The following is a 26,967-nucleotide window of genomic DNA, read 5'->3' as shown; positions in this document are numbered from 1 at the left end:
CCTTAAGAGGACTATCCATAAAGGAGAAACAAGGAATCCGATTTGCGAATTGAAGTCGCCATCAAGTACACCCTGATGGCCCGAACCACATCCAAAGAATGCAAGGCAACTTCTCAAGACAACGCAGCCAGCTCAGAAACCCTGCATGCAGAAGTCATAGCTACAGAGAAAGCCACTTTCTGTGACAAGGTAAGCAGAGGAATTTCAAAAATATTCTTAAAGGGCGGTTTTTGAAGAACCGAGAGTACCAGATTAAGATCATACGGGGGCACCAGGGACCGTACAGGAGGAGCCAAGTGGCAAACTCCCTGCACGAAGATGTGAACCAAGGAATTTGTGGCCAACAGCCTTTGGAAGATAACTGCCAAAGCTGAAATCTGGCCCTTAATGGTGCCCAGGGTCAAACGCTGATCTACACCTCTTTGTAGAAACTCCAGGAGACGTAATACCGAAAAGGAACGGGGGGGAAATCCCAGAGATTCCACAAAGTAATATACAACTTCCAAACTCAATGGTAAATCTTCTGAGAAGTAGATTTCTAAGCTTTTAACCTCTTCTGGACCGGAAGATTTTCCTGCTTAATGACCAGGCCCCATTTTGCGATTTGGCACTGCGTGAATTTAACGGACAATTGCGCGGTCGTGCGAAGCTTTACCCAAATAAGATTTGACATCCTTTTTTTCCCCACAAATGGAGCTTTCTTTTGGTGGTATTTGATCACCTCTGCGATTTTTATTTTTTGTGGTTTAAACGAAAAAAGCGACAATTTTGAAAACAAAAAATAGAATTTTTGCAAGAACTTACCGTAAAATTATTTTCTCTCCGACAGTCGCCACCCATCCATATTAGCCTTCACTAGTGGGTAAAGGCACCCTTTGCAGGAGTAAGCTAGGCAGTTAGAAATGTTAATAAAAAACTTTTCTATACTTAGACACACCTCTAGAGGGCCAACCCCAGCCATTATCCTGATCCAGTTACCACTGGTCCTCAGTTTGTAGCAAGCAGTACCGGAAGGCAATAACCCCCAGATCCAAAAAAACAGAGGGGGTGCGGAGGTGTGATTGTCAGAGGACTCAGAGAAAATAATTTTAGGGTAAATAAAAACAACAAAAAACAACACCCCAATGAAGAGACAGAAAAAAAGATGTCTCCTCAAACAACCGCCGCACTCAAAACGTTGCGGCCAAAGGAAGCATCCGAGGATGCCAATACATCAATTCTGTAGAATATTGTGAAAGTGTACACAGACCAGCAGGTCGCCGCTTTGCACACCTGAGCCACAGAAACCTGATGGCGAAAAGCCCAAGAGGCGCTGACGACTCTAGCAGAATGGGCCTTTACAGGGAAAGGAGGAACCTGACCCGTGATGGAATAGGCCTGAACAATCGTCTGTCTGATCCACTTATAAATGGTTGCCACGGACACAGCCGTGCCCTTCCAAGGTCCCTCAGGAAGAACAAACCGAGAATCAGACTTCCAAACCGATTCCGTGGCAGACAGGTAAACCCTGACCGCCTGGACCACATCCAAGGAATGCAAAGCTACCTCCATGGGATGCTTGGGCTGCGCACAAAGCGAAGGCAACGCGATATCCACGTTGAGGTGGAATGAAGAGACCACTTTGGGAACAAAAGACTGATTTAGTTGCAGAACCACTTTATCCCCATGAATCACCAGATAAGGAGAAGGGCAAGACAAAGCCGCCAGTTCAGACACTCTGCAAGCAGACGTGATAGCCACCAGAAAAGCAACTTTCTAGGACAACACAGGCAGAGGAATCTCTCTTATGTCCTTAAAGGGAGGTCGTTGTAACACAGACAACACCAAATTCAGGTCCCAGGGAGGCAAGGGAGCCTTCCCCGGGGGAGCCAGATGCCGCACCCCTTGGATAAAAGTGCGAATCAAAGAATTAGTCGCCAATGGATGCTGGAAAAAGACGGCCAAGGCCGACAACTGACCCTTTATCATGGTCAGCGCCAAACGCTGATCCACCCCTTCCTGCAGGAAGGCCAAAACCTTCGCCACCGAGAAGGAGCAAGGATGGAAACCATGCGACTTGCACCAGGCAATACACGCTTCCCAGGTGCGATGATAAATCTTTCTAGAAGTAGCTTTATGAGCCTTCAACAAGGTAGGGATGACCGCATGCAGAAGACCCCTATCTCTCAAGACCTGGCTTTCAACAGCCACGTCGTTAAAGCCAGAGACCGTAAAGCAGGATGGAAGATCGGCCCTTGAGACAGAAGATCGTCTCTCAGCGGAAGCCGCCAGGGAGGCTCGACGAACATCTGAACGATGTCAGCATACCAGGACCGACGTGGCCAGTCTGGGTCCACCAGAATTACCTGTATCCGTTCCGATGCCAACCTTGCGGAGGAACCTGGACAACAGTTGAATCGGAGGGAAGGCATACATCAGCCGATACCGGTGCCCAGGCACCACTAACGCATCCGTGGCGTCCGCCAGAGGATCACGAGTACTTGCCACGAACCTTACCACCTTTTTGTTGAGACGGGACATGAACAGATTCACATCTGGAGTCCCCCACTGGGCACACAGGAGGAGAAAAACCTCCGGATGCAGGGACCATTCTCCCTGGTCCAAGGTCTGTCTCAGATAGTTCGCCTGCCAGTTCTCCACACCCGGAATGCGAACCGCCGAAATCGCCAGAACGTGCGAATTGGCCCAAGACAGGATCCCGGCCACTTCCTTGGCCACCCGGGCACTCTTGGCACCCCCTTCGTGAGTGATATAAGCCACAGCCGTGGCGTTGACCATCTGTACCCGAACCAGACACCCCAGAAGTCAAGATAACCCACGGAACAGACAAAGCTTGATTGCTCGGAGCTCCAAAACGTTTATCGACAAGGAACCGGAAAGGACTGGCCCTGTGTCAAGGTCGGCGACCGCAGCCACCACAAAAAAATCTGACCACCCTCGTGTGGCTCAGAGAAATCCTCCTGTCTAAAGACTGAGGCATTCTGTCCCACCTGGACAGGATCTCCGCTTGCAGAGTCCTTGTGTGAAATTGAGCAAACGGGATGGCTTCGAAAGCAGAAACCATCGGACCCAGAGACCGCATATAGGTCAGCAAGGAGGAGAGATTGTTGTCCCTGAGGGACCTGATCTTGTCCCGCAGGATCCGGAGGTTGTCCTCCGGAAAGAAAAACTTGTGCCTGAGCCAAGTCCAGGACCATCCCCAGGTACTAAAGACGAACTGAAGGAGTCAGTGCCGACTCCTGAAAATTGATGGTCCACCCGAACTCCTGGAGTGTCTGAACAGTCATGGCCAGATCGCTCGTCAGTCGTCCAGATAACCGAGGACCGCAATCCCCTTTAAAGGCAGTAAAGCCAGCACAGGAGCCAAAACCGTGGTGAAAACCCCAGGAGCTGAAGCGAGACCGAAGGGTAATGCCACAAACTGGTAATGCTCCCCTGCCACCACGAAGCGGAGATATCTCTGAGGACCCACGTGGTAAGGATAAGGATGTGCAGATACGCATCCTTCAAGTCCATGGAGGCCAGGAAGTCCCCTGGACTCAGCGACGCCACTACCGACCTGATGGATTCCATCCGGAACTTCTGCACCCGCACAAAGCGTTCCAGAGACTTCAAGTCCAGAACCAGATGCACTTTGCCCTCCTTTCCGGGCACCGTGAACAGGTTGGAATAAAAACCGCGAAAACCATCCCGTGCACAATGACTCCTTGGGATCTTGCACCGCCCCCATGAGATCTCTGAAACGATTGGGAGTCAGCTGGAGAGTTTATGGGGAGAACTCGCCTGCAGGGCGAGATCGAACCACGATCTTGAACCCTGGCCGAATCAGCTTGTGAATCCCCCTGTCCTGAGTGCTGGACAACCAGGATTCCTGAAAGCAATGCAGATGTCCCCCCCACCCCCACCCTTGACAGGTGAGGGCGACACCTTCAGGAAGAGGCGGACGACCCAGACCGACTGGCCCTTGGCTCACCCGACCACAGCTTCTTGTGACCACCAGAGGGCTTGAATGATTTGCCCTTGTCCTGCGCCCCGAAGGCACGAAAGGACCCACGCTGAGCGTGGAAGGCAGGCCCCCGCCTAGCGCGGGAGGACTTACCCTTAGTGACCTGGGGCAACAGAGTGCTCTTACCCCCCGTAAGCCACTTATTCAACTCATCCAGAGTGTCCCCAAAAATATGACTACCCATAAGGAACATCAGACACCGTCTGTTTGGAAGCGTGTCAGCCGACCAGCTTTTTAGCCAAATAATGCGGCGGATCGCGACTCCGACCGCAGACAACCGAGCGACTAACGGAGCCTCGTCCAAGGCAGCATCACACAGGTATATACCAGTCTGGGTAATCTGATCCATCATGTCAAGGGCAGTCGGAGAGGCCGACTCCGCCACCTGGGTGCTCCAAAGCACCTTGAACCACGCAGTGAGAGCCTGAGAGACCATCACTGAGGCAAACACAGGCTTTAGCAGGGAGCCCGCCCCCAATGAAAGTGGCGAGAAAACGCCTCCACACGCGTATCAGCTGGATGCGTGAACACCGGGGAGTTCTTCACTGGCATCAAGGTGATATATTCAGCCTAGAGACAGGGGGGTCCCCTTCGGGGGACACCGTCCAACATTTAGCCCTAGCCTCCAAAAAGGGATAGCGGTGGTGAAAACGCTTAGGCACTACCAGCATATGTGTTATGCGATGCCACTGGTCGTTCACAATTGTGTGAAACTCCTCAGGGCAGGAAAAAACCTGACCCGATTCCTGGGCCCTTCGGAACTTGAAAGCAGCCTCCTTACTTGACTGAGATGCTCATCGTCAAGATTGTGAGTCTCCTTAATGGCGCTAATGAGGGCCTCCATCGCAGCGCGTACCGTGCCACCGAGGAAGATTCCTCCTCCACCCCCTCAGTAGCTGAAGACAGGGACCCCTCCGGGGGGATGTCGTCCGTGGCAACCTAATTCAGGCTCTGAGTCAGAGGACTGGGAGGGCATAGGTCGTTGGCTTGGAGGAGCGTTCCGACAGCAGCAGACCCACTTTTGACGCAAAAAAAGCGCAAGAGCAGCAGAAAATTAGGCCATGGAAGAGGTTTCAGGAATACCCGAAGCCCCCACCAGGCCTGCGGGAAAATTCTCAGCCTGGCAGTCCAGAATGCCAATATAAAATTAATGGGACGCTGGCCCTTTAAATTGGCGGTTCCCGGTTATTTGAAAGAGCCCCTTCAGATAATGCAAAATCCACAAGAAACAACAGTTTTGGCAGAAAAATGCCCTTGGCATTAGTTAAAATCCCCCCACAGTGTCAGAAACTGTCACACGCTGCTCAGTGAGAAAATAGAAGGAAAGGAGGAACGGACCTCACGCCCCTAGAGGCCTAGCCCCTGAGCCACAATAAAATGGTGCATAATGGAAAAAAATGTAAAAAGTCACCGGCAAGATGGCCGCTTGCCCTTAATAGGCATGTGCCCTTAGCCAAGATTGCGCCCCGATCAGCACCAGGACAAGGTCTTAAAATGGCTGCTGCCCACACACAGAGCTCAGCCACCTGCTCACATCCAAAATGGCGGCCACACCAAAATTAAGCATATACATGCGGCCTGGCCACCACAGGGGCCCTCAGGGAGACCCCCCTCACAGTTATAGAGCCCCCCCACACCCCCCAGCTACCACAAGTACCCGCACAGCGCCCTCAGCAGGGCCAGGGAGGAAGGGAAAATACACCAAGCAAGCCAGAAGGGGGATCCCAAAGAGACCACGAGCCCTGCCATCCCCTAAGAGTGGGCCCACAAACCCCACTAAATTACCTAGTCCCAGGGACAAGGGGGTATCAGTACTCACCATTCCAGGAAAACGGGCACAGATCTGATACGGGAGACCTCCCACCCTAAGTGGGGGTGCCGTCAGCCAAGGAGGGATGCTAGCAACACGCAGGCATTCCGGAGTTGAGACACCCTCGGCGAATAGAACGCAGCTCCGCAGGCTCGTCCCCATTCCAAGGGACACTGTAGTTGCGAGGCCTGGGCGCACCAGTAACCTGTGACGCTCGTTGGCATGCTAGGACTCCATAAGGATCTATATTACCCAGTGCAAAACCCAGCTCTGCAGTCACTTGTAGTCCTGCAGGAAAAAGTCCCTGACTAACTAGCGCTAGAGAGAGAAATAAAAACCTATTTTCAGAAGAAAGAACACACATTGTGGGAAAAAAAACAAAGAAAAACCGAGACGCTAGGTCCCAGCCAGGAAGAGCTAGCCTACTCCTAACGCTAGGCAGCATAAAAATGAGGACCAGTGGTACCTGAATCAGGATAATGGCTGGGGTCGGCCCCCTAGAGGTGTGTCTAAGTATAGAAAAGTTTTTTATTAACATTTCTAACTGCCTAGCTTACTCCTGCAGAGGGCGCCATTACCCACTAGTGAAGGCTAATATGGATGGGCTGCGACTGTCAGAGGATGGAAGAGAAAAACAATATTTTTCACATTCTGCTATATGACATTCCCAAAAAAAAAATTAAAACATTTTTTTTTTTAGCATTTTAGGCCAATTTGTTTTCTGCTACATATTTTTGGTAAAAAACATTGCAATAAGCGTATTTTGATTGGTTTGCGCAAAAGTTATTGCGTCTACTAACTATGGGAAAGATTTATTTTTATTGTTTTTTTTTTTTATTAGTAGTGGCGGCGGTCTGCGATTTTTTGCGGGACTGGGACATTGCAGCGGACAGATCGGACCCCTAACTGACATTTTTGACACTTTCGGGGGTACCAGTGACATTAATACAGTAATCAGTGCTATACATATACACTGTTACTGTAATAATAACACTGGCAAGAAAGGGGCTAACAGTATAGGTGATCAAGGGGTTAAATGTAAGCCTAGGGGAGTGATTCTAACTGGGGGGGGGGGGGGGGGTTGGACTTGAGAAGTGACCATAGAGACATGCTATCCTACATAGCAGGATCACATGGGCTCTGTGATCACTTTAGGGAGAAGGACGGACGGCTGTGTTTACATCAGCCGATTGTCCTTTTCTATCTGACGTGAGAGATCGCCGATGTCAGGAGGCAATCAGAGCCACATGACACGCGCAATGCTTCCCCGCTAGCGGGGGCGGGAGCGCCGCAGGTGGTGCTCGCTCGCCCCCTAGCCTTCTGAGAGCGAGCGACGTAGAGCTACGTCGGTTCGCCCAGGAGCGGCTGCATGCCGCAGTAAATCTGTGGCGAGCGGTCGTAAAGGGGTTAACAGAGTAGGAAGTACCGAATCCAAAATCCCCTTATCCTTCAATACCCAGGCAGTTAAAGCCAGTAACCGTAAAGCAGGATGGAAGATTGGTCCCTTCTCTTCTCTGAGAGGAAGCCGCCAAGGGGCATCGGCTACCAGTCTTACCAGGCCCGACGAGGCCAGTCTGGGGCCACCAGAGTTACTGCAATCCCTTCTGCCTCGATTCTACGCAAAAGTCTCAGCAGGAGCTGTAGTGGGGGAAAGGCTTAAATTAGAAGATACTGGCCCCGAGGGGAGCGTCTGCAGCGTCTGCCAGAGGGTCTCAAGACCTTGCCACAAACCTCAGAACCTTCTGGTTGAGCCAAGAGGCCAACAGGTCCACATCTGGGGTTCCCCACTCGAGACACAGTTTATGAAACACTTCCAGGTGAAAGGAACAATTTGCCCCGGACACAGTGCCTGTCTACTGAAGTTGTCCACCTGCCAATTTTCCACCCTTAAATTATAAAGGGGGGTGTTTCTGCGCTCAAGAAACTGATAAATGAATTTATGAAAAATGTGAAAAGCAGCTAACACAAAATCAACCAACAGTGATTCATAGAAACAATAATAATACAGTGTAGCGCTAAACATATGAATAACTAGTGAAAAAAAATTGATCCACAAACAGTATTATACAGATAGTGTCCAGGATGAATTATGGTGAATAAGATCCCAGAAAAAAATACAAGTCCAAATAAATCCAAGTGCAATATACTGTGAAAGATGTTCCTTCCAGTGACACCCAGGGAAAGTGTAGGATGGGGACACCACAGTGCACAAATGATCAAAGCAGCTTACCAGAGCGCCATGGCTACTCAAATAAATGAGAAAGCCCCTCCTAGCATGTAGATAAACAACCATACATCAGTGAATCCAAGAAGGTGGGTGATACCTCTTGATCACTCTCTTAATCACTCCGTTTGGTCAGATAAACATATGGAGAGAAATGAAGACAAAGGACCATAGTGAAATCCCATAAACCACATAAAATATATTTATTTAAAAGCACTACTCACAATATAGAAGACAAATGCAGGCACATAAAGTAGAAGCTGAAGGGTTCAATCGCGGCGTCCCGCATGTATCCAAACAGCATTTACAGCAGTAAAAGGAGGCCGGCTCCGTAAGGGGGTGTGTGGACGTTAAGTCTGGAGTCGCCTATTTTCCACCCTTTAAATGTGCACAGCAGTGAGGGCTGGAACAAAGCATTCTGCCCACTTAGAATGCCAGCCACTTCTTTGGCCGCTAGGAAGCCTTTGGTGCCCCCTTGGTGATTGACATATGCCAAAGCCGTGGCATTGTCCGATTTAATCCTTACCGGACACCCCTGTAGACGATCCGTCCACTGGGACAGGCAAAGCCTGATCGCCCAAATTTCCAGGATGTTGATCGGCAGACTGGACTCCTCCCGAGACTAGAATCCTTGGGCTGATTCCATGCCCAAAACACCTCCCCACCAGGACAGGCTGGCATTGGTGGTAACCACTGTCCAGTACAGGGGGAGAAAGGACTTCCCTTGTCTAAGCGCTGGGGAGCGGAGCCACCTTATCAGAGACCCTCTCGTACCCCGAATCAACAGGATCAGATTGTCCAGAGACTGTGGATTCTTGTCCCATTTGGCTAGAACCTCTTTTTGCAGAGGTCTGGTATGGAACTGAGCAAATGGAACAGCCTCGAAGGTAGAGACTATCAGGCCCAGCACCTGAATGCAAGTACTGAGAGACGACCGGCGATTGGACAACAAGAGCCAAATCGCATGCTACAATTTCAACAGTTTTGTTTCCGGAAGAAACACCTGGACTGAGGCTGAATCCAGAGTCAGACCCAGGTAGTCCAGCTTGTTGGATGAGGTCAAGGCTGACTTTTGGAGAGTCTGCAGAGTTCGCACCACGATGTCCAGATCTTTCTTCAGAACAGACAACTCTGCTCTCAGAAGAACCTCATCCAGGTACCCCAGTACTGAGATCCTCTGCTGCCTGAGTAAGGCTAGCACAGGGGCCAACAGTTTTGTGAACACCCGAGGAGCTGAGGCAAGACTAAAAGGTAATGCCACAAATTAATAGTGCTCCTCGCCTACGGCAAAGTGAAGAAAACCCTGATGCCCAACATAAATTGGAATATGAAGGCAAGTGTCCTTGATATAGATGGAGGCCAGATAGTTCCCTTGATGAAGGGAAGCCACTACTGTGCGAATGGACTCCATTCTGAATTTCCTTAACCTGCACAAAGTGGTTGAGGGCCTTGAGGTCCAAGATTAGATGAACCTTGCCCTCCTTCATAGGAACCGTAAATAGGTTTGAATAAAACCCCTGAAAACGTTCGGACTTTGGAACTGGTACAATGACTCCTTGTGACAGTAAATCCTGCACCGCTCCAAGAAGGCCCTGAAGCCGATCCAGGGACAGGCGCAGGTGGGACAGGAAGAACCTTGCCAGGGGCAAGGATCAAAACTCGATCTTATAACCAGACTGGATCAACTCAGTGACCCATTTGTCTTGAACGAAAGAGGTCCACGGGTCCGGAAAGAAGCAAAGATGTCCCTTCACCCCTAGTACGGATGAAGGTGTCCCTTCAGGCAGAGGAGGGCACGTCTGTAAGACCAGCGGAGCCCACCTTAGACTTACCAACCCAGGGTCTCTTGGAACCCCCTGGAAATGAACGGGAGGCTTTAGAACCCTTGTCCTGCGACCCTGCAGGACAAAAGGGCTGCTTGTGAGCCGAAAAGACAGGACCACATTTGCGGCGAGGCTCTCTGTTTTTTGTAACCTGCGAAAGCAGGGTGCTCTTGCCCCCCGTGAGACCTTTTATGATCTCTTCCATTTAAGCTCTGAACAAGCAGTCCCCCTCAAAGGGGAGATCCGTCAGCATCTTTTTGGAGGCCTGGTCCGCAGACCAGCATTTCAACCAGATCATGCGGCGCAAGGTCACCGCTGTCACTGACACCCTGCAGACTAAAGGGGCCGCATCCAGGGAGGCATCACAAATATACTGTAACCCCTGTATCAACTGGTCCGCCAGCTAATGGGGATGCTGACCCCCTTTCAAATTCTTGCGTAAAAGCTTTGCCCATTCCATCAAGGTATGGGAGACCAAGGTTATGGCAAACACTGGCCTCAAGATTGAACTTGCCACAGTAAACCAGAGATTCAGCCTTCCTATCTGCAGGGCTTTTAAAGGACAGGGCGTCCTCCACCAGCAGTAACGTGACTTTATTTAACCTAGAAATCTGAGAACCCACCACTGGTGGTACTGTCAGTTTCTTAAAGAGGGACCCCTCAAAAGGATACCTCCTAGAGAAACACTTTGGTATCCCGACCATGCGTTTCGGGGACCCCCACTGCCTAGCGACAATCTCGTTGATATAGGCAGGAAAGGGGAACACCTTAGTCCCTTGGATGGTCTGCGGGTGCCAAATTGCACTGGCGCAGCCAACGAGGCATTAGCTGTGTCCTCCATTTTTAACGTTTCCTGCACGGATACAATCAGTACCTCCACAAGCACCTTTTCTTGCGCAGATGTAGTGGAAGAGGAATTATCCTCACTGTCAGAGCACTCAAAGTGGACGCTGACCCCGTGGGGTGACTTGTGTCCACGGAGGCCAAATCAGCCTCAGAATCTGAGGAGGCAGAGGAAACCTGTGAGGACAGAGGGTGCTTTTTACCAAGTCTCTTTTGGAAAACCATGTCCACTTTAGACATCAATGATTGCAGGACCGCCGTCATGGCAGCCATGGCAGACTAAGACACAGAGGGTCCCACACCCTCAGAGTGGGTCGGGTGGTGACAAGTGTTCTAGGGGCTCCATGGCATCTTGGGGGCCGCCAGCAAAAAAAATGTAAAAATTAGGCATGCTGTCTACAGGGGCACTACAGGTCCCAGCAGCGCTGTAACAGCAGAAAGGCAGGGAGATATACCCCCCAGGACTCACCACCAAACCACAGCAGGGAGAGAGAGGGAGAAGAGCGCCAACAGACTGCAGCAAGCCGATCAGAAAGGAAGAGGAAACAGCAGTGCTGTCACTAGAGGCCCCCCGCCGAGCACTACTCCATGCGGCTTTAACCACTTGCCGACTGCTCACAGTATATTTACTGCGGCAGTCGGCCCCGGCCAGGCAGAGTGACGTAGGTCTACGTCGCTCGCCTGTCACTCCTTCTAGAGCCAATAGCGGGCGAGCGCGCGCCCGCCGAGGCTCGTTCACGGAGGAGTGCGGGAGTGTGACTGGCGGACCCGATGTCCGCCGGTCACACTACGATCGCCGGTACAGCGGGAGAAAGACAGAGCGGCTTATGTAAACAAGCCGCCTGTCAGTTCTCCCTGTGTAAAAATGAAGATCAGATGGTTCTACTATGTAGAACCGTTGATCTTTGTTTTTACACCAATAGCAATGTCCCACTACAGTTGGAAGCAGGCCCCTAGGACACACTTAACCCCTCCCTGTCCAATACAGTTAACCCCTTCCCTGCCAGTGTCATTTTTGCAGTAACAGTGCATATATATAGCACTGATTACTGCAGTAATGTCACTGGTACCCCCAAAAGTGTCAAAAATGTCAGTCAAGGGTCCGATCTGTCCGCCGCAATGTCGCAGTACCGCAAAAAAAAAAAAAAATCGCAGATCGCCGCCATTACTCGTTAAAAAAAAAAAAACACCAAAAATGACAAAAATCTTTCCCTTTGTTAGTAAACGCGATAACTTTTGCGCAAACCAATCAAAATACGCTTTTTGCGATTTTTTTTTACCAAACATAGGTAGCGTAAAACAAATTGGCCGAAAATGTTAAAAAATTTTGATTTTTACATTTTTTTGGGGGGGAATTTCATATAAAAAAAAGTGAAAAATATTGTTATTTTTGCAAAAATTACGCTCTTTTTTTGTTTATAGCGCGTGATCAAAAAATCGCACAGGTGATCAAATACCACCAAAAGAAAGCTCTGTTTGTGGGAAAAAAAGGACGTGAAATTCATTTAGGTACAGCATCTCACGACCGCGCAATTGTCCGTTAAAGTCACGCAGTAAAAAATCGCAAAAAACCCCCTGGTCTTTTAGCAGGAAAATCCTCCGATGGTAAAGTGGTTAAGAAAATGGCCGCCGCACTAACTTAATAGGAAGCCACGGAAACATGGCCACCAAACTACAGGAAAATGGCCGCCAAGCTTCCATACATGTGGCTACAGGAAAATGGCGGGCTGCACGATTCCAAGGACCCTTCAGAGGGCCATGAGGTACTGTAACCGGCAAGGGGGGGCTTACATAGGGACCACCGTCAAGACTATACCGCAGCCACAGCTCACCTCTCACTTCACAGAAGAATTACAGTTTAAACCCATTTAAAAGGGGTAAAAAACAGTAACTCCGCTCAGGCTTCCCAACAGGAATAGGGGAGGGGGGCTAGGGGAGGCAGGATCCCACTAGTGAGGGGGGGGGTGCACATGGGTAGGAAGGGTAGCTAGAGGACCTACTGACCCTGGGAGAAGCCCACATTCACCCCAAATTTTCCCAGGGAAGAGGGGGGCACTAGTCATCACACCTTTGGAACCAGGCGGTCACCACTCCGGGTAGGTCACCTCCCCATTTTGGAAGAGGGGGGTGCTGCGGGCCAGAGGAAAGCTGCGACCAGGTCGTGTGCGTCCTTGTGAGGCGTTTCACTCACAAGCCAGCCCCCGTCCAGTGGGGCTATATCACGACCGACCTAACGTGGAGCTGCGGTCTGCACGAGCTCACTGGCCAGACTGGGGAGATCGTAAGGATCTAGGATATCCAATGCATCACCCAGTCCAGGAGTTGATTGAAGTTCTCACAGAAACAGACTTGACTGTAGAAGAAGAAACAACAAAAGGAAAAATGCCAGGACCAGAGATCCCTGCAAGGAGCTAAATCCTTACTCCTAAGAAATGGAACAAGTGGCGCAAGCTGTTAGCACTACATAAAAACGGTAGTCCATATAATAGCACATCAAGGCTATGATAAAGTCTTAAGGTGAGATGAGGAAATAGTCTGAATGCTCAGGGCCAGCCTGTTGGGGAGCAGAAGCGATCTCCAAACATGCAACAAACAAAAGAGAAAACAGGCGCCTCCGAGTTAAGACTGCCATTTAATATGGCAAACAAGTAATTAAAAATGACATTGAGGTAAGTATAAGCAGACGAGATGGGTCCTTCCGGTGTCCGTGTGGAGGCTGGGGCTTGGAGTCATCACTGTGGGTCTGTAATCATCTCCTCTCTTGCTCTTCCTGTCCAGCAGGAAGTGGAGGGTGTCACGGCAGTGAGATGGAGGCTTGGACAGCAGAATGAAACCACAGTGAGATGGAGGCTTGGGCCGCACGGTGGCCGTGATGCTCGTCCACAGGATCTTCCGGCGTAATGACTGACGCGTTTCCGAGCATGCGCACTGTGGTGGGAAACCAGTGCGCGCTCCTTTTTCAAAGTCGGATGTAAAAGGGAAAGAGAAGGACCAATTTATGTATTCCGGGACAATGCCCTCTGGTGGTGAAATTATAAAATTACTATCAAAGTAAACATGACTCTACGTTATGGCTGTATGAGGAACAATGCCCACTGGTGGTGAAGTTATAAAATTACTATCAAAGTAAGCATGACTCTACGTTATGGCTGTATGAGGAACAAGGGTCCCTCTAGAGGTCAAACCAGTATAAAATAAAAATAGATAATATACATGTGATACGATGCATGAAGATAATAATGCCATAGACAATTAGAGGAAAATTAGAAAAAATAAAAATAAAAAACCATGGGATGAAATGAGAAAAATGATAAATGTGGAAATAAAATTAAATATGAATAAAAATAAAAATAAAAAATAAATAAAATAAAAATTAAATTAAAATAGAAATAAAAATCAAAAATGGGAAATTAAAAATTAAAAATAAAAATAAATGTAAACAAAATAAATAAAGAATTGCATATGATGTATGCATATCATTAACTGAGACTCAATATACAATAAAAAATTATATTTGTACGTAATAATGTGAAATTCTTATAGTATATATTGATACATGTATGTATAAAATCAGGAAATGGATACTAATGCAATGAGATGGATGGAATGGGAACAATGATGAATATCAACCTGAAAGAGGTAGGAATGTGGAATGTATAACCATTCGGTGGAGACAAGGGATAAATGCTAGACAGTAAGTGGATGAGGAATTGTTGGCGGCAGGAGGGGTGGGAAGGGAGGTGGGGAAAAAAACTTTTGGCCAAGATTGACACTGTATGGATTACCTAAAGTGAACCCTAGAGGGGACTAATTAAAGAATGGTGGATACATCCAATTCTTCGTTCATCCCGTTGAGCGAAAGTGTATTGAGGAAATAGATCCAAAACGTTTCACGTTCGCACAGTTTGTGAAATCTTTCGGCTACAGGAAGGTCTTTTGATATTTGCTCAATGATCCATACCTCAAGATTTGAGGTAGATTTGTCATGGTGTCTGAGAAAGTGGCGGGGGACGCTATGTTTTTCTTTTCCTTCCTCTATTTTACTCCTGTGTTCCCCAAATCTTTGTCGAAGGGGACGGATCGTGCGTCCTACATAGAGGAGGTTGCAAGGACAACTGAGGCAATAAATTACAAAATCAGATGAACAATTGTAAAAATCAATGAGGTTGTATGTTTTGTTATGTGTATGAAATTATTTTTTACCATGTTTTACATATGCACATGTTTTGCACAGATACTTATTGCACCTATACATGCCTGTTAAAGGAATCAGGCACACCCTAGGGGTGGCGTCTTTAATGGTTTTACGTTTGCTGGGTGCAATTTTGTTTTTAAGGTTGGGTGCTTTCCTGTATGTGACTCTGGGAGTACTTGGGAGGACTAATTTGAGATGGGTGTCCTCCAGGAGTATAGGCCAGTGTTTTAGAAGAATCTGTTCCATGGTCTTGTGTTTGTAATGGAATTTGGTGGTGAAAACAAATGGATTGATCAAATGTGTCTTGGGTTTTGGCAGGAGGGGGATCTGTGAGGTACAGATGATATGCTTGATCTACCAGGGGGAGTGGATAACCTTTGTCCAATAATTTGGCTTTTAGAAGCCGACTTTCAGCTACCTAGTCATAGTGCCTGGTGCAATTGCGCTTCAGCCGACAAAATTGTCCCTTGGGCTCAACAGGATCAGATTGTCCAGAGACTTGTTCCATTTTACCAGAATCTCCTTTTTCAGAGATCTGATTTGGAACATCATGCCCAGCACCCGCATGCAATTCCGAAGAGACGACCATCTGCTGGATAACAGAAGCCAAATTGTCTCCTGCAACTTTTGAAGTTTCTCCAGAGAAAGAAACACTTTGGCTGAGGATGAATCCAGAGTCAGGCCCAGATAGTCCAGGCTTGTGGACAAAACCAAAGTGGACATCTGAAGATTCAGAAACCAACCCAACTCCCTCAGCGATTGCAGAGTAATCTCCAAGTTGTCCAACAAGGCAGTCAAAGACTCTGCTCGTAAGAGCAGATCGTCCAGGTACCCCAGTACCGCAATCCCCCGCTGACGCAGTAATGCTGGAACCGGGGCCAACACTTTCGTGAAGACCCGAGAAGCGGAGGCGAGACCAAAGGGTAACGACCCAAATGGATAATGCTCCTCGCCCACGGCAAAGTGGAGGAAGCGCTTATGGGCGACACATTGGGATGTTAAGGTAGGCATCCTTGATATCGATGGAGTGGAGAAAACCCCCCTGATGTAAGGATGCCATTCGGCCGCACAAAGCGGTTTAGTGCCTTGAGGTCCAGTGTTGGACACACCTTGCCCTCCTTCCAGGGGACTGTAAACAGGTTTGAGTAAAAACCTTAACAAGGTTCCGATTTTGGAAACGGAACAATCACCCCTTGAAGTATAGATCCTTTAAGCAATCCGGGGACAGGCGCAGGTTGGAAGGGAAGAACTATTCTGAAGGATATGAACAAAACTCGATCTTGTAGCCAGAGCGAATGACTTTGTGGACCCACTTGTCCTGGATCAGGGAGGTCCATGGATCGAGAAAGCAGCGAAGACATCCCCCCACCCCTGATACGGGAGGGGGTGCCCTTCATACGGAGGAATGATTTCCGCAGGACTGGCAGAACCTGCTCGTGGTTTGCCCAAACAAGTCTTCTTGGAACCCCCAGCAGAGGCCCGAAAGGGTGTGGATCCCTTGTCTTGAGATCCTGAGGGACAAAAAGGCCCCTTGTGAGCCTAAAAGAAAGGTCCCTTATCCTTGGAAGCGGCAGGACCACTGCTGAGACAGACCAACTGAACCACCAGCTCCACAAAGGTGGGAGCTATTTCTCCTCCAGGTCCCGCCGTAGCATTTTAGCCCATTAAGTCATAGCTTTTCACACTAGGTCAATAGTAAATATCGACCTAAGTGCTGACCCAGCCACAGTGAACATATGGCGGGTCAAGGCCTCTGACCGCCCATCAGCCTGGTCTGAGATGACCAGGGACTCTTCAACCGGAATTACAGTGGCTTTATTTAACCTGGAAACTGGGGAGTCCACAACAGGAGGTACCGTCCATTTTGTAAGGAGGGACCCCTCGTAAGGGTACCGCATTGCAAAACTCTTGGGGATTGCAAGGGTGCGTTTTGGGCACCCGCACTGTTTTGAGAGAATATTGTCAAAGAAGGCAGGAAAGGGGAATGCCCTCGCCGCTTTTAAGGACCTGTGGGTGCCAAAGGTAAACCGCGCCTCTGATGCTGCGTTAGTCGCATCTTCCATATGCAAAGTTTCCCACACTGATATAATCAGTGCATCCACTAGCGCCTTTTCATGTGCGGCTAAAGGACCAGAGGAATCATCCTCACTATCTGTGTACACAGGGTGCGTGGACGCAGACCCCAAAGGGAAACTTGGGTCCGCAGCGGCCGAATCAGACTCTAGATTTGAGGAGACAGAAGAAGCAGGTGAAGGCGGGGGGCGCTTTATGCTAGCCCATTTGCCCAGGACCAAATCTACTTTGGACACCAAGGACTCCAGGACCTCAGTCAGTGCAGACAGTTGTTGGGCCCCGGAGGGCCCCACAGCATCTGAGAAGGGGTCAGATGGTGAAACATGCTCCACGGACTCCATGAATGAAGAGGGGAGCCCACAAAAAGAAGTGTAAAACACTGCAAAAGGGACACCCCACTGCGCTTCGGCACTACAAGGTCCAGCACAGAGAACTACCGCTACAATAGCAGGAAGAGGGAGAGAAAGCCCCACAAAGGCACTCACCACCACCTGTCAGGTACTCACTGCCTAAACTATCTACACACCATGCGGCAATGAGGAAGAGTAATATCGCCATATCAACACTAGAGGCTGACCGCTGAATCACCGCCCATCTGACTCCAAAAATATGTCTGCCACTATTTGCAGTGGGAAACCATAGGCCACAGGCCGAGGCTACACAAACACGGCTGCCTATCTGTAGCACGTAAGGCTACAAGAAAATGGCGGCCCCGCACCGGGAGCACAAAAAACTACCCCAACAGGAAGGGGGGCCCTGGCCCACCCCCCTCCTGAAGATTGATCATTTGGTCGCCGGTGGCATGTTGCCCCCCACCCCCCGTGCTGCACCCCATGTAACCACCGAGACGGGGGGAATGCGAACTGGGAGGGAGGGGAGCCTGGGGGTCCGACCATCCCAGGGGAGGGGCCCATGTCCACCCCTAAACCCACCAGGGGTAGAGGGGGGACAGCTATTTACCACACCAGGAACAGAATGGGCACTGCTTCGGACAGGACACCTCTCCATTGTAATGTGGGTGCTGTCAGCCAGGAAAAAACGCTGCGACTCAGGCCGAAGCTAGTTTGTATGCATCCTCGCTAGACGTTTAACTCACAGTCCCCATCCAGTGGGGATATGTCTCAGCGGAGCTGTGAACTGCACGCGATCGCTGGCCGGACTAGGGGGACTAGGATCTAGATTATCCAGTGTGTCGCCCAGTCTGGCACTTGATTGTAGATTCTCACAGGAACAAAATAATAAAAAGAGGAAAAAGTTCAATTTAAAAAGAAAAAAATCGCCAGGACCAGAGATCACAGCAAGGAAGTAGGTCCTTACTCCTGACTAGGCAGAAAAAAACTGAAGCAGGAAGTGGGCGTATACCCCCAGGGACTGCCCCATAGGTGTGCTCAAGCTTTTTTCTCTGCCTAGTGTCCTACTCCTGTAGGTGGCAGTATAACCTACGGTCAAGAACATGAAGTGCTGTGTCCGTCAATGAATGAAAGGAGAAAATCTATTTAATAATGTATTTAGGATTGCAGATTTGCATTGATTGTGACTTTTATATATATACTGTATGTCTGGGGTTCAACCTCAATATGGCTACAACTAGCTAAATAACATTTATAAATGTTTTCATCAGTTAAGATAAATTGAAAATCCTCCCAGATATACAAGGGAATCTTTAAAACAAATTTTTATATAGAAAATACTGCTGCACATCCATTGACACTGGTGTCATGTTTTTACACACACACTGTAATCTGCTGAAAAGATATAAACTGGCCCCTGATTATACCTGCAAGAAAGATCAATGTGGCGTCTGCTTTTACTCACAGACCCAACGATCACTGTCCAAATCCAGGTTTACAGATACCTTGTCAAAAATTTTAAAACAAATCATTATAAGGATAACTTACATTACTCATTGAACATAAATCAACAAACTGTCGGATCTTGTCTTCCACAAATCTTTCATAAATTCCAGAAAAAAATAGAATCTGAAAATATAAAGCAAAAAAAAAAATAGTGTTTATATGTGAATTTTGTAAAAAAAAAAAGAAATTGGTAGAAAGTCCTTCCCATCCTCACCATTACCTGTAAAGAACCAAATCCAAGCCACAATGCAGAGGTCACGCCATAGCGCAAAATACAACTCCACCGTGCTCTGTAATCTTGAGGATCTCTGGAGAGACTGGAGGATGCATCCCGTAATGCCAGGTTTTCAAATCCAACAATCTGAGAAGCATATAACCATTATAAAAAACATCAGAACTAATCTCTTATAATGAACACACACAAGCACATTAACAGAGAAGTCAATAAGGGTGGCTTCACACTGATCTGCTGCACTTTGGCTGCAGTGCAGTCTACCCACGGTTTTGGTGTGGGTTAGCTGAGCTTTCCCATGGACTTCTATTATGTCCTGCGATTTTGGTGAGTTTTCTGAAACTACACTGAAGTCCTGTATGCAGGATTTTTGGTGCATTTTCAGAAAGCACACCAAAACCACGAGACATAATAGAAGTCTATGGAAAAGCGCAGCTAACCTACACCAAAACCCCAGGTACACTGCACCCACGCTGCGACCAAAGCACAGCAGGGGTGATGCACCCTAATTATTACAAATAAACCCTTCTGTTTAACCCTTTTAGGATGAAGGTGTGAACATATCCTAACACCTGAACTTTTATTGCATTGACTTTTTATTGTATCCAGGTGAATTATACAATTTTTTTTTCTTTCAGAATTACTTGGGCCTTGATTTGGTGGTGAATCATATTACGATAATTGATGCCTGATAAGGTATACAAAAAATAATGTAGGTACCAACTTCCAGAGGAATAGGAGTATAAAAATGGGGGGAAAAGGATAAGTGGGACCTCAAACTCCCCAAATGTAGAGGCTCTCACTGGCATTAGGGGAATGGAAGATGGGAAATGTTCTGAATTTTAGGGTACCAATACCTATAGATTTACATAGAGGAAATATTTTTTATAAAAAATAACTTTATTGAATAGGTATAAAATTGACAAATATAATACATTGCAACAATGTGACAGAAATGACAAACAAATGGCACAGCCAGTGCCTGACTAAAAGTTCTAAATTCAAGATGTGGAGGAAGAACAAAATATCTCCACAGTTTCTCTACATGTTTCGCAGACTAGGCCGCTTCTTCAGGAGAATATAATGAGTTTTTATACACAGATCTAAAAAATGAAACAAGGGTAAATCAAAAGATATCATATATCACCATAATATGGGAAATTTTGCAATATGTAGGGGGAGAGGCAAAGACCTTACCTATGGTCACGGTAAAGCAGGAAAGCCCAGGAAGGGAACAGAACCATCAACACTCTCACTGGTGAGTATGGGAGACCTTAATTATAATGTATACTGGTATATGAGTTGAAAAAATAAAATTTTTTAAATGGATTGTCAAAGTGTTTTCACTTTCATACACTTTGACAATCCATTTTACAAAATTAATTTTTTCAACTCATATACCAGTATACAGTACATTATAGTTAAGGTCTCCCATACTCGCCGGTGAGAATGTTGATGGTTTTGTTCCCTTCCTGGGCTTTCCTGCTTTACCGTGACCATAGGTAAGGTCTTTGCCTCTCCCCATACAAATTGCAAAATTTCCCATATTATGGTGATATATGATATCTTTTGATTTACCCTTGTTTCATTTTTTTAGATCTGTGTATAAAAACTCATTATATTCTCCTGAAGAAGCGGCCTAGTCCGCGAAACCTGTAGAGAAACTGTGGAGATATTTTGTTCTTCCTCCACATCTTGAATTTAGAACTTTTAGTCAGGCACTGGCTGTGCCATTTGTTTGTCATTTCTGTCACATTGTTGCAATGTATTATATTTGTCAATTTTATACCTATTCAATAAAGTTATTTTTTATAAAAAATATTTCCTCTATGTAAATCTATAGGTATTGGTACCCTAAAATCCAGAACATTTTCCATCTTCCATTCCCCTAATCCCAGTGAGAGCCTCTACATTTGGGGAGTTTGAGGTCCCACTTATCCTTTTTCCCCCATTTTTATACTGTGAATCATATTATATATCGTATGATTAGAACCAATATTTGACACGGACCTTGACCTTGACACTGACCCAGATAAAACCCTGATCTTTTTATTCTATTTAGCTTTGTTTCATTTTTTTTTTTTTTTTTACAGACTACAGGGTCAGATTGTACAGTAACTGATCTATCACAGTGATCACAGGCTAGCACAGAGTTCATGTAATTAAGAACCAATTGATGACAGTCGATGATAGGTCTGTCTCCATACACACAAACACAGGTACGCACATATGCGACCCCACAGAAGACAAGCAAATTCAGCTTGGCTGCATATGTGCATACCCTCATTGGCAAGGGGTTAAAGGATGTAAATTACTACAACCTAATAGCTGAAGGCTTGGATGTGATGGGTTACCTTTGACTTGATACCTAAATAAATAGAAGTTTCAAAAACACTTCAAGCTGAACTTCAGGTAAATATAAAATAAAAAAAGCATTCAATGCAGTTGTGTGTTACTTTAAAATTGAAGCTGAACAATCATTACAGTGGGGTGCAAGGGTTAAATGGTCAAGTTTGCCTAGGGGACCATGAAAAAATTGGATTTTTGACTTACCGTAAAATCCATTTCTCTGATGTTCATTGACGGACACAGCTCCTGTCATTCTTGACCATTGGGTTATACTGCCTCTTACAGGAGTAGGACTCTGGGCAGTGAAAACTTCTGGCTAGTAGTCCCAGGGGGTATACGTCTCACCCTGCTATAGTCACTCAGTTTTGTTACAAGCAGTGTCAGGAGAATTGCAACTCCACAGAGGGGTGGGTGCTGTGTCTGTCAATGAACATCATAGAAATGGATTTTACGGTAAGCCAAATATCCCATTTTCTCTTTCGTTCATTGACTAACACAGCTCCCATCATTCTTGACCATTGAGACGTCCCAAAGCAGTGTTAAACATGAAGGGTGGAAAATAGCAAAAAATTCCCAAGGCTAAACATTAGCCAACCAGGCAACAGGGGCTTGACCAAAACAACTGAAGCCCACCTGAAAAAATAGGATTTTTCCTACAGCTTACCTGTAAAATCCTTTTCTTGGAGTACATCACGGGACACAGAGCAGGTAATCATGACTATCTGGGTTATACGCTACCTTTAGGTGATTGGACACTGGCAACCAATAGACAGGAAGTTCCTCCCATATAACCCCTCCCATACAGGAAGAACCTCAGTTTTTGAAGCAAGCAATGTAGATCCCAGAAAAAGAGGGGAGAGACCTCTGTGTCCCGTGATGTACTCCAAGAAAAGGATTTTACAGGTAAGCTGTAGGAAAAATTGGATTTTTGTAAGAACTTACCGTAAAATCCTTTTCTCTTAAGCTCATTGACAGACGCAGTCCTCTTGATTAATATCAATTAGGTTATACTGCCCTCTACAGGAGTAGGACACTAGGCAGAAGAAAACGTTCTGGCCACACCTTAGGGGCAGTCCCAGAGGGTATATCCTCTCTCTCCCTGCTACAGGATGTTAGTTATGTCACAAAGCAGTGTCAGAGAATTTAACCCAACCCAACTCATAAACAGAGGGGCGGGTACTGCATCTGTCAATGAGCTTAAGAGAAAAGGATTTTACGGTAAGTTTCTCTGTCGCTCATTGACAGACGCAGTCCTCTTGATTAATATCAATTGGGACGTCCCAAAGCAGTGCCACAAATGAGGGGTGGGATAACGGAAATCAAAATCCAATCCAGAAGGCCCAACCGGTGCCAACTAGAAGTCTTAAAGGCTCATCAGACAAAGGATGAGACTCAACTGAAAACCCAACAGAAAAAAACCCTCGAGGTAGACCAACGGTCTCCTCAAACGGCGGCCTGCAGAACCTTGCGGCCAAAAGAGGCATCCGCCGATGCCATCACATCAACTTTATAAAATTTTGCAAAGGTATGAACCGACGACCATGTAGCCGCCTTGCAAACCTGAAGCACTGACGCCTGATGGCGGAAGGCCCAGGAAGCACTAAGCGCCCGAGTGGAGTGCGCCTTAACAGGGAACGGAGGAACCCGACCCTTAATAGAATAAGCCTGTACCACCGTCTGTCTGATCCATCTGGAGATAGTCGCGGCAGATGCAGGCAACCCCTTTTTAGGGCCATCTGTGATCACAAAAAGTGAATCCATCTTACGAAACGAGTCCGTAGTATTCAAGTATACCCTGATCGCCCAAACCACATCCAAGGAATGTAACGCAAACTCCCGAGGATGACTGGGCTTCGGACACAGGGAAGGTAACAAAATATCTTCATTTAGATGGAAATCTGAAACCACCTTAGGAAGGAAGGATGGATTCGGACGAAGAACCACCTTATCCCTATGAACCACCAGATATGGGGAACGACAGGACAATGCGGCCAGTTCTGACACCCTGCGTGCAGAAGTGATAGCCACCAAAAAGGTCACCTTCTGGGATAAAGTAAGCAAGGGAATCTCCCTAATATTTTCAAAGGGAGGTTTCTGAAGAACCGACAACACCAAATTAAGATCCCAGGGCGGTAAGGGCGTGCGCACCGGCGGAGCCAGGTGCCGCACCCCCTGGATGAAACTCCGCATCAAAGAATGAGTAGCCAGAGGCCTCTGAAAGAAGATTGCTAACGCTGAAACCTGACCCTTGATAGTGCTCAAGGACAGTTTCTGCTCAACCCCCTTTTGCAGAAAAGCCAATATTCGGGCCACCGAGTAAGAACGTGGAGGAAACCCAAGGGATTCACACCACGCGATATAAGACTTCCATGTGCGATGATAGACTTTTCGCTTTCCTTGTGCTTTTCGACTTTCGCAAGTCGCTTTCCTTGCTTTAATTAGAGTAGGAATAACTGAAGCTGACAACCCTTTGTCCTTCAGCACCTGGGTCTCAATACCCAGGCCGTTAAAGCCAGCGATCGTAAAGCAGGATGGAAGATCGGTCCCTGAGACAGCAGATCCTCCCTGAGAGGAAGTCGCCAAGGAACGTCTGCGATCAGCCTGACCAGGTTGGCGTACCAGGCCCGATGAGGCCAGTCCGGAGCTACCAGGATAACTGGAATTCCCTCCACCTCTATCCTGCGAAGAAGTTTCGGCAGCAACCTGAGAGGAGGGAAGGCATACAGTAGCTGATACTGCCCCCACGGGGCGACCAGCGCGTCTGCGGCGTCTGCTAGAGGATCGCGGGAGCGAGCTACAACCCTCCGCACCTTCCTGTTGAGCCAAGATGCCAACAGATCCACATCCGGGGTGCCCCAACGAAGGCACAGTTGGTGAAATACCTCTGGATGAAGAGACCATTCCCCTTGATCCAGAATCTGACGGCTGAGAAAATCTGCCTGCCAATCCTCCACCCCCGGAATGAATACCGCGGAGAGAGCTGGAACAAATCGTTCTGCCCAACGAAGAATGCTGGCCACTTCTATGGCCGCCAGAACACTCTTGGTGCCCGCTTGGTGATTGACGTAAGCCACGGCCGTGGCATTGTCCGACTGGATCCGAACCGGGCTGCCCCGGAGCTGCTCGGTCCAGTGAATCAGACAAAGTCTGATCGCTCTCAGTTCCAATACATTTATCGGTAACCTGGATTCTTCCAGGAACCAAAGCCCCTGAGCAGATAATCTGCCGAGAATTCCTCCCCATCCGGATAGACTGGCATCCGTGGTGACAATCGTCCAGTATATCGGAAGAAATGACTTCCCCTGGCTGAGCATCGGAAACCGAAGCCACCAGACCAGAGACTCCCTGGTCCGCTCGCTCAGCTGGATCCGATTGTCCAGGGAATCGGGATTTCGGTTCCATTTGAGAAGAATCTCCTTTTGAAGGATTCGGGTATGGGACTGGGCAAACGGTACTGCCTCGAAGGAAGCCACCATCAGTCCCAGGACCCTCATGCAAGTCCGAAGGGAAGGCCAGTTGATGGACAGCAACAACTGAATCTTTGACTGAATCTTCTGGAGTTTCTCCGCAGGGAGAAACACTTTTGCCAGGGATGTGTCTAAAATTAGGCCCAGATATTCTAGCCTCCTGGTGAGAACCAGAGATGACTTCTGCAGGTTCACCAGCCACCCGAACTCTTGCAAAGAGATCATAGTGATCTCCAAGTTCAGCAACAGAGCCTGCGGAGACTCCGCACGGAGAAGAGGATCGTCTAGGTAACCTAGAATCGATATGCCCCGCTGTCGCAACAGCGCCAAAACTGGGGCCAACACCTTTGTGAAAACCCGGGGAGCAGAGGCGAGACCAAAGGGTAACGCCGCAAACTGATAATGGTTCTCTCCTACGGAAAAACGAAGGAAACGCTGATGTCCTGCGTAAATGGGAATGTGAATATAGGCATCCTTGATGTCTATGGACGCCAGAAAATCCCCCTGATGCAGGGAGGCCACTACTGTGCGAATGGACTCCATCTTGAATTTTTGTACCCGGACAAAATGATTGAGTGCTCTTAAGTCCAGAATTGGACGCACCTTGCCCTCTTTTCTGGGTATTGTGAATAGGTTCGAATAGAACCCCTGAAAACGTTCTGTCCAAGGAACGTGGACCACCACTCCTTGTTGCATTAAATCTGTTACTGCCCCCCGCAAAGCTTTTAAGCGATCCGGGGATAGTCGAATATTGGAAGGGAAGAATCGCACCGGTGGAAGTGATTGAAACTCGATCTTGTATCCCGACCGTATGACTTCGCGAACCCATTTGTCCGGGATTCTGGAAAGCCATGGATCCGGAAACCGGTGAAGACGTCCCCCCACCCCAGATATGGGTGGGGGCGCACCTTCAGGCTTTAGTGGTCTTATCTTCAGCTCTGGAAGAGCCGGACTTTTGTTTACCCGACCAGCGCCCCTTGAAACCCCCTGGAGGGGCTTTGGAGGGCTTTGCCTTATCGCCCGCCCCAGCGGGGCGAAAAAACTTTTTATGAGCGGAAAAGGAAGGCCCCCGTCTATGACGAGGTCCTTTACCCTTAGTATTCTGTGGCAAAAAAGTGCTCTTGCCCCCAGTGAGATCCTTGATAATCTCATCCAAGGTGGCCCCAAACAGGCGATTCCCTTGAAAGGGGAGATTAGCTAAAGCTTTTTTGGAACCTTGATCCGCCGACCAGCACTTTAGCCACAACATACGCCTGAGGACCACTGCTGAAATCGATACACGCCCCAAAAATGGAGTGGCATCCAGAGCGGCGTCACAGACAAAACTGTAGCCCTTGTATCATCTGCTCCAGCAAGTCCGATACTGCCGGGGGGATACTTCTCCCCTCTAGGTCACGGCGTAACAACTTGGTCCATTCTGTCAATGTTTGTGAAACCAGACCAATGGCAACCACTGGCCTAAAGGCTGACCCTATCAGGGAAAAAATGGAGCGGGATAAAGCTTCCGCCTTACGATCCACCGGATCCCTAAAAGACGGAGCGTCCTCCAACGGGATAACAGTAGCTTTATTTAGTCTGGAAATCGGTGAATCCACCGATGGTGGTACCGTCCATTTTTTAAGGAGGGATTCCTCAAACGGATAGCGCCTAGCAATCCGTTTGGAAATACCAGGGGTTCGTTTTTGACGACCCCATTCCTCTTTAATTATATTACCAAAACATTTGGGCAAGAGAAACACCTTCGCCATCTTAGTAGGTTTGAGAGTACCAAAAGGAATTTCAGTATCCGGTGTAACCTCAAGTCTTAAGGTTTCCCGGACAGACACAATTAGTGCATCCACCAACGCTTCTTCTTGTGCTATGGCGGAGGCAGAAACGTCCTCCTCACTATCTGAGGAGACGGTACCCGAGACACAAGCCCCAGAAGAGGGACCTGCAGCCGCAGCGACAGGCTCAGAATCTGTATCTGATATGTCAGATGAAATAGGGGTAGGCGGGGGTCGTTTCTTCGCCCCCCGTCCCTGACAGGCCACCTCCACCCGGGATACAAAAGACTCCAGGACCGCTGATAATGCATCTATAGTAAGTG

The 26,967-nt window shown here is 48.0% G+C and overlaps 1 protein-coding gene across 1 annotated transcript in view; it reads right to left on the bottom strand.

Moving 5' to 3' along the window:
* Window positions 1–26,967, bottom strand: part of TMEM67 (transmembrane protein 67) — a 193,312-nt gene that overhangs the window by 28,493 nt on the left and 137,852 nt on the right. The window contains exons 21-22 of the mRNA XM_082258322.1: window positions 19,051–19,191; window positions 18,873–18,953 (exon numbers count right to left, since the gene is read on the bottom strand). Of these exons, the coding sequence (XP_082114448.1) occupies window positions 18,873–18,953; window positions 19,051–19,191 (222 nt within the window). The remainder of the gene's footprint in view (window positions 1–18,872; window positions 18,954–19,050; window positions 19,192–26,967) is intronic.

Source organism: Pelophylax lessonae, assembly GCF_965119305.1.
Source record: "Pelophylax lessonae genome assembly, chromosome: 5".
Classification (NCBI taxonomy): Eukaryota; Metazoa; Chordata; class Amphibia; order Anura; family Ranidae; genus Pelophylax; species Pelophylax lessonae.
Note: the sequence above shows the minus strand (reverse complement) of the source record. Positions and strands in the feature narration are given on the sequence as shown.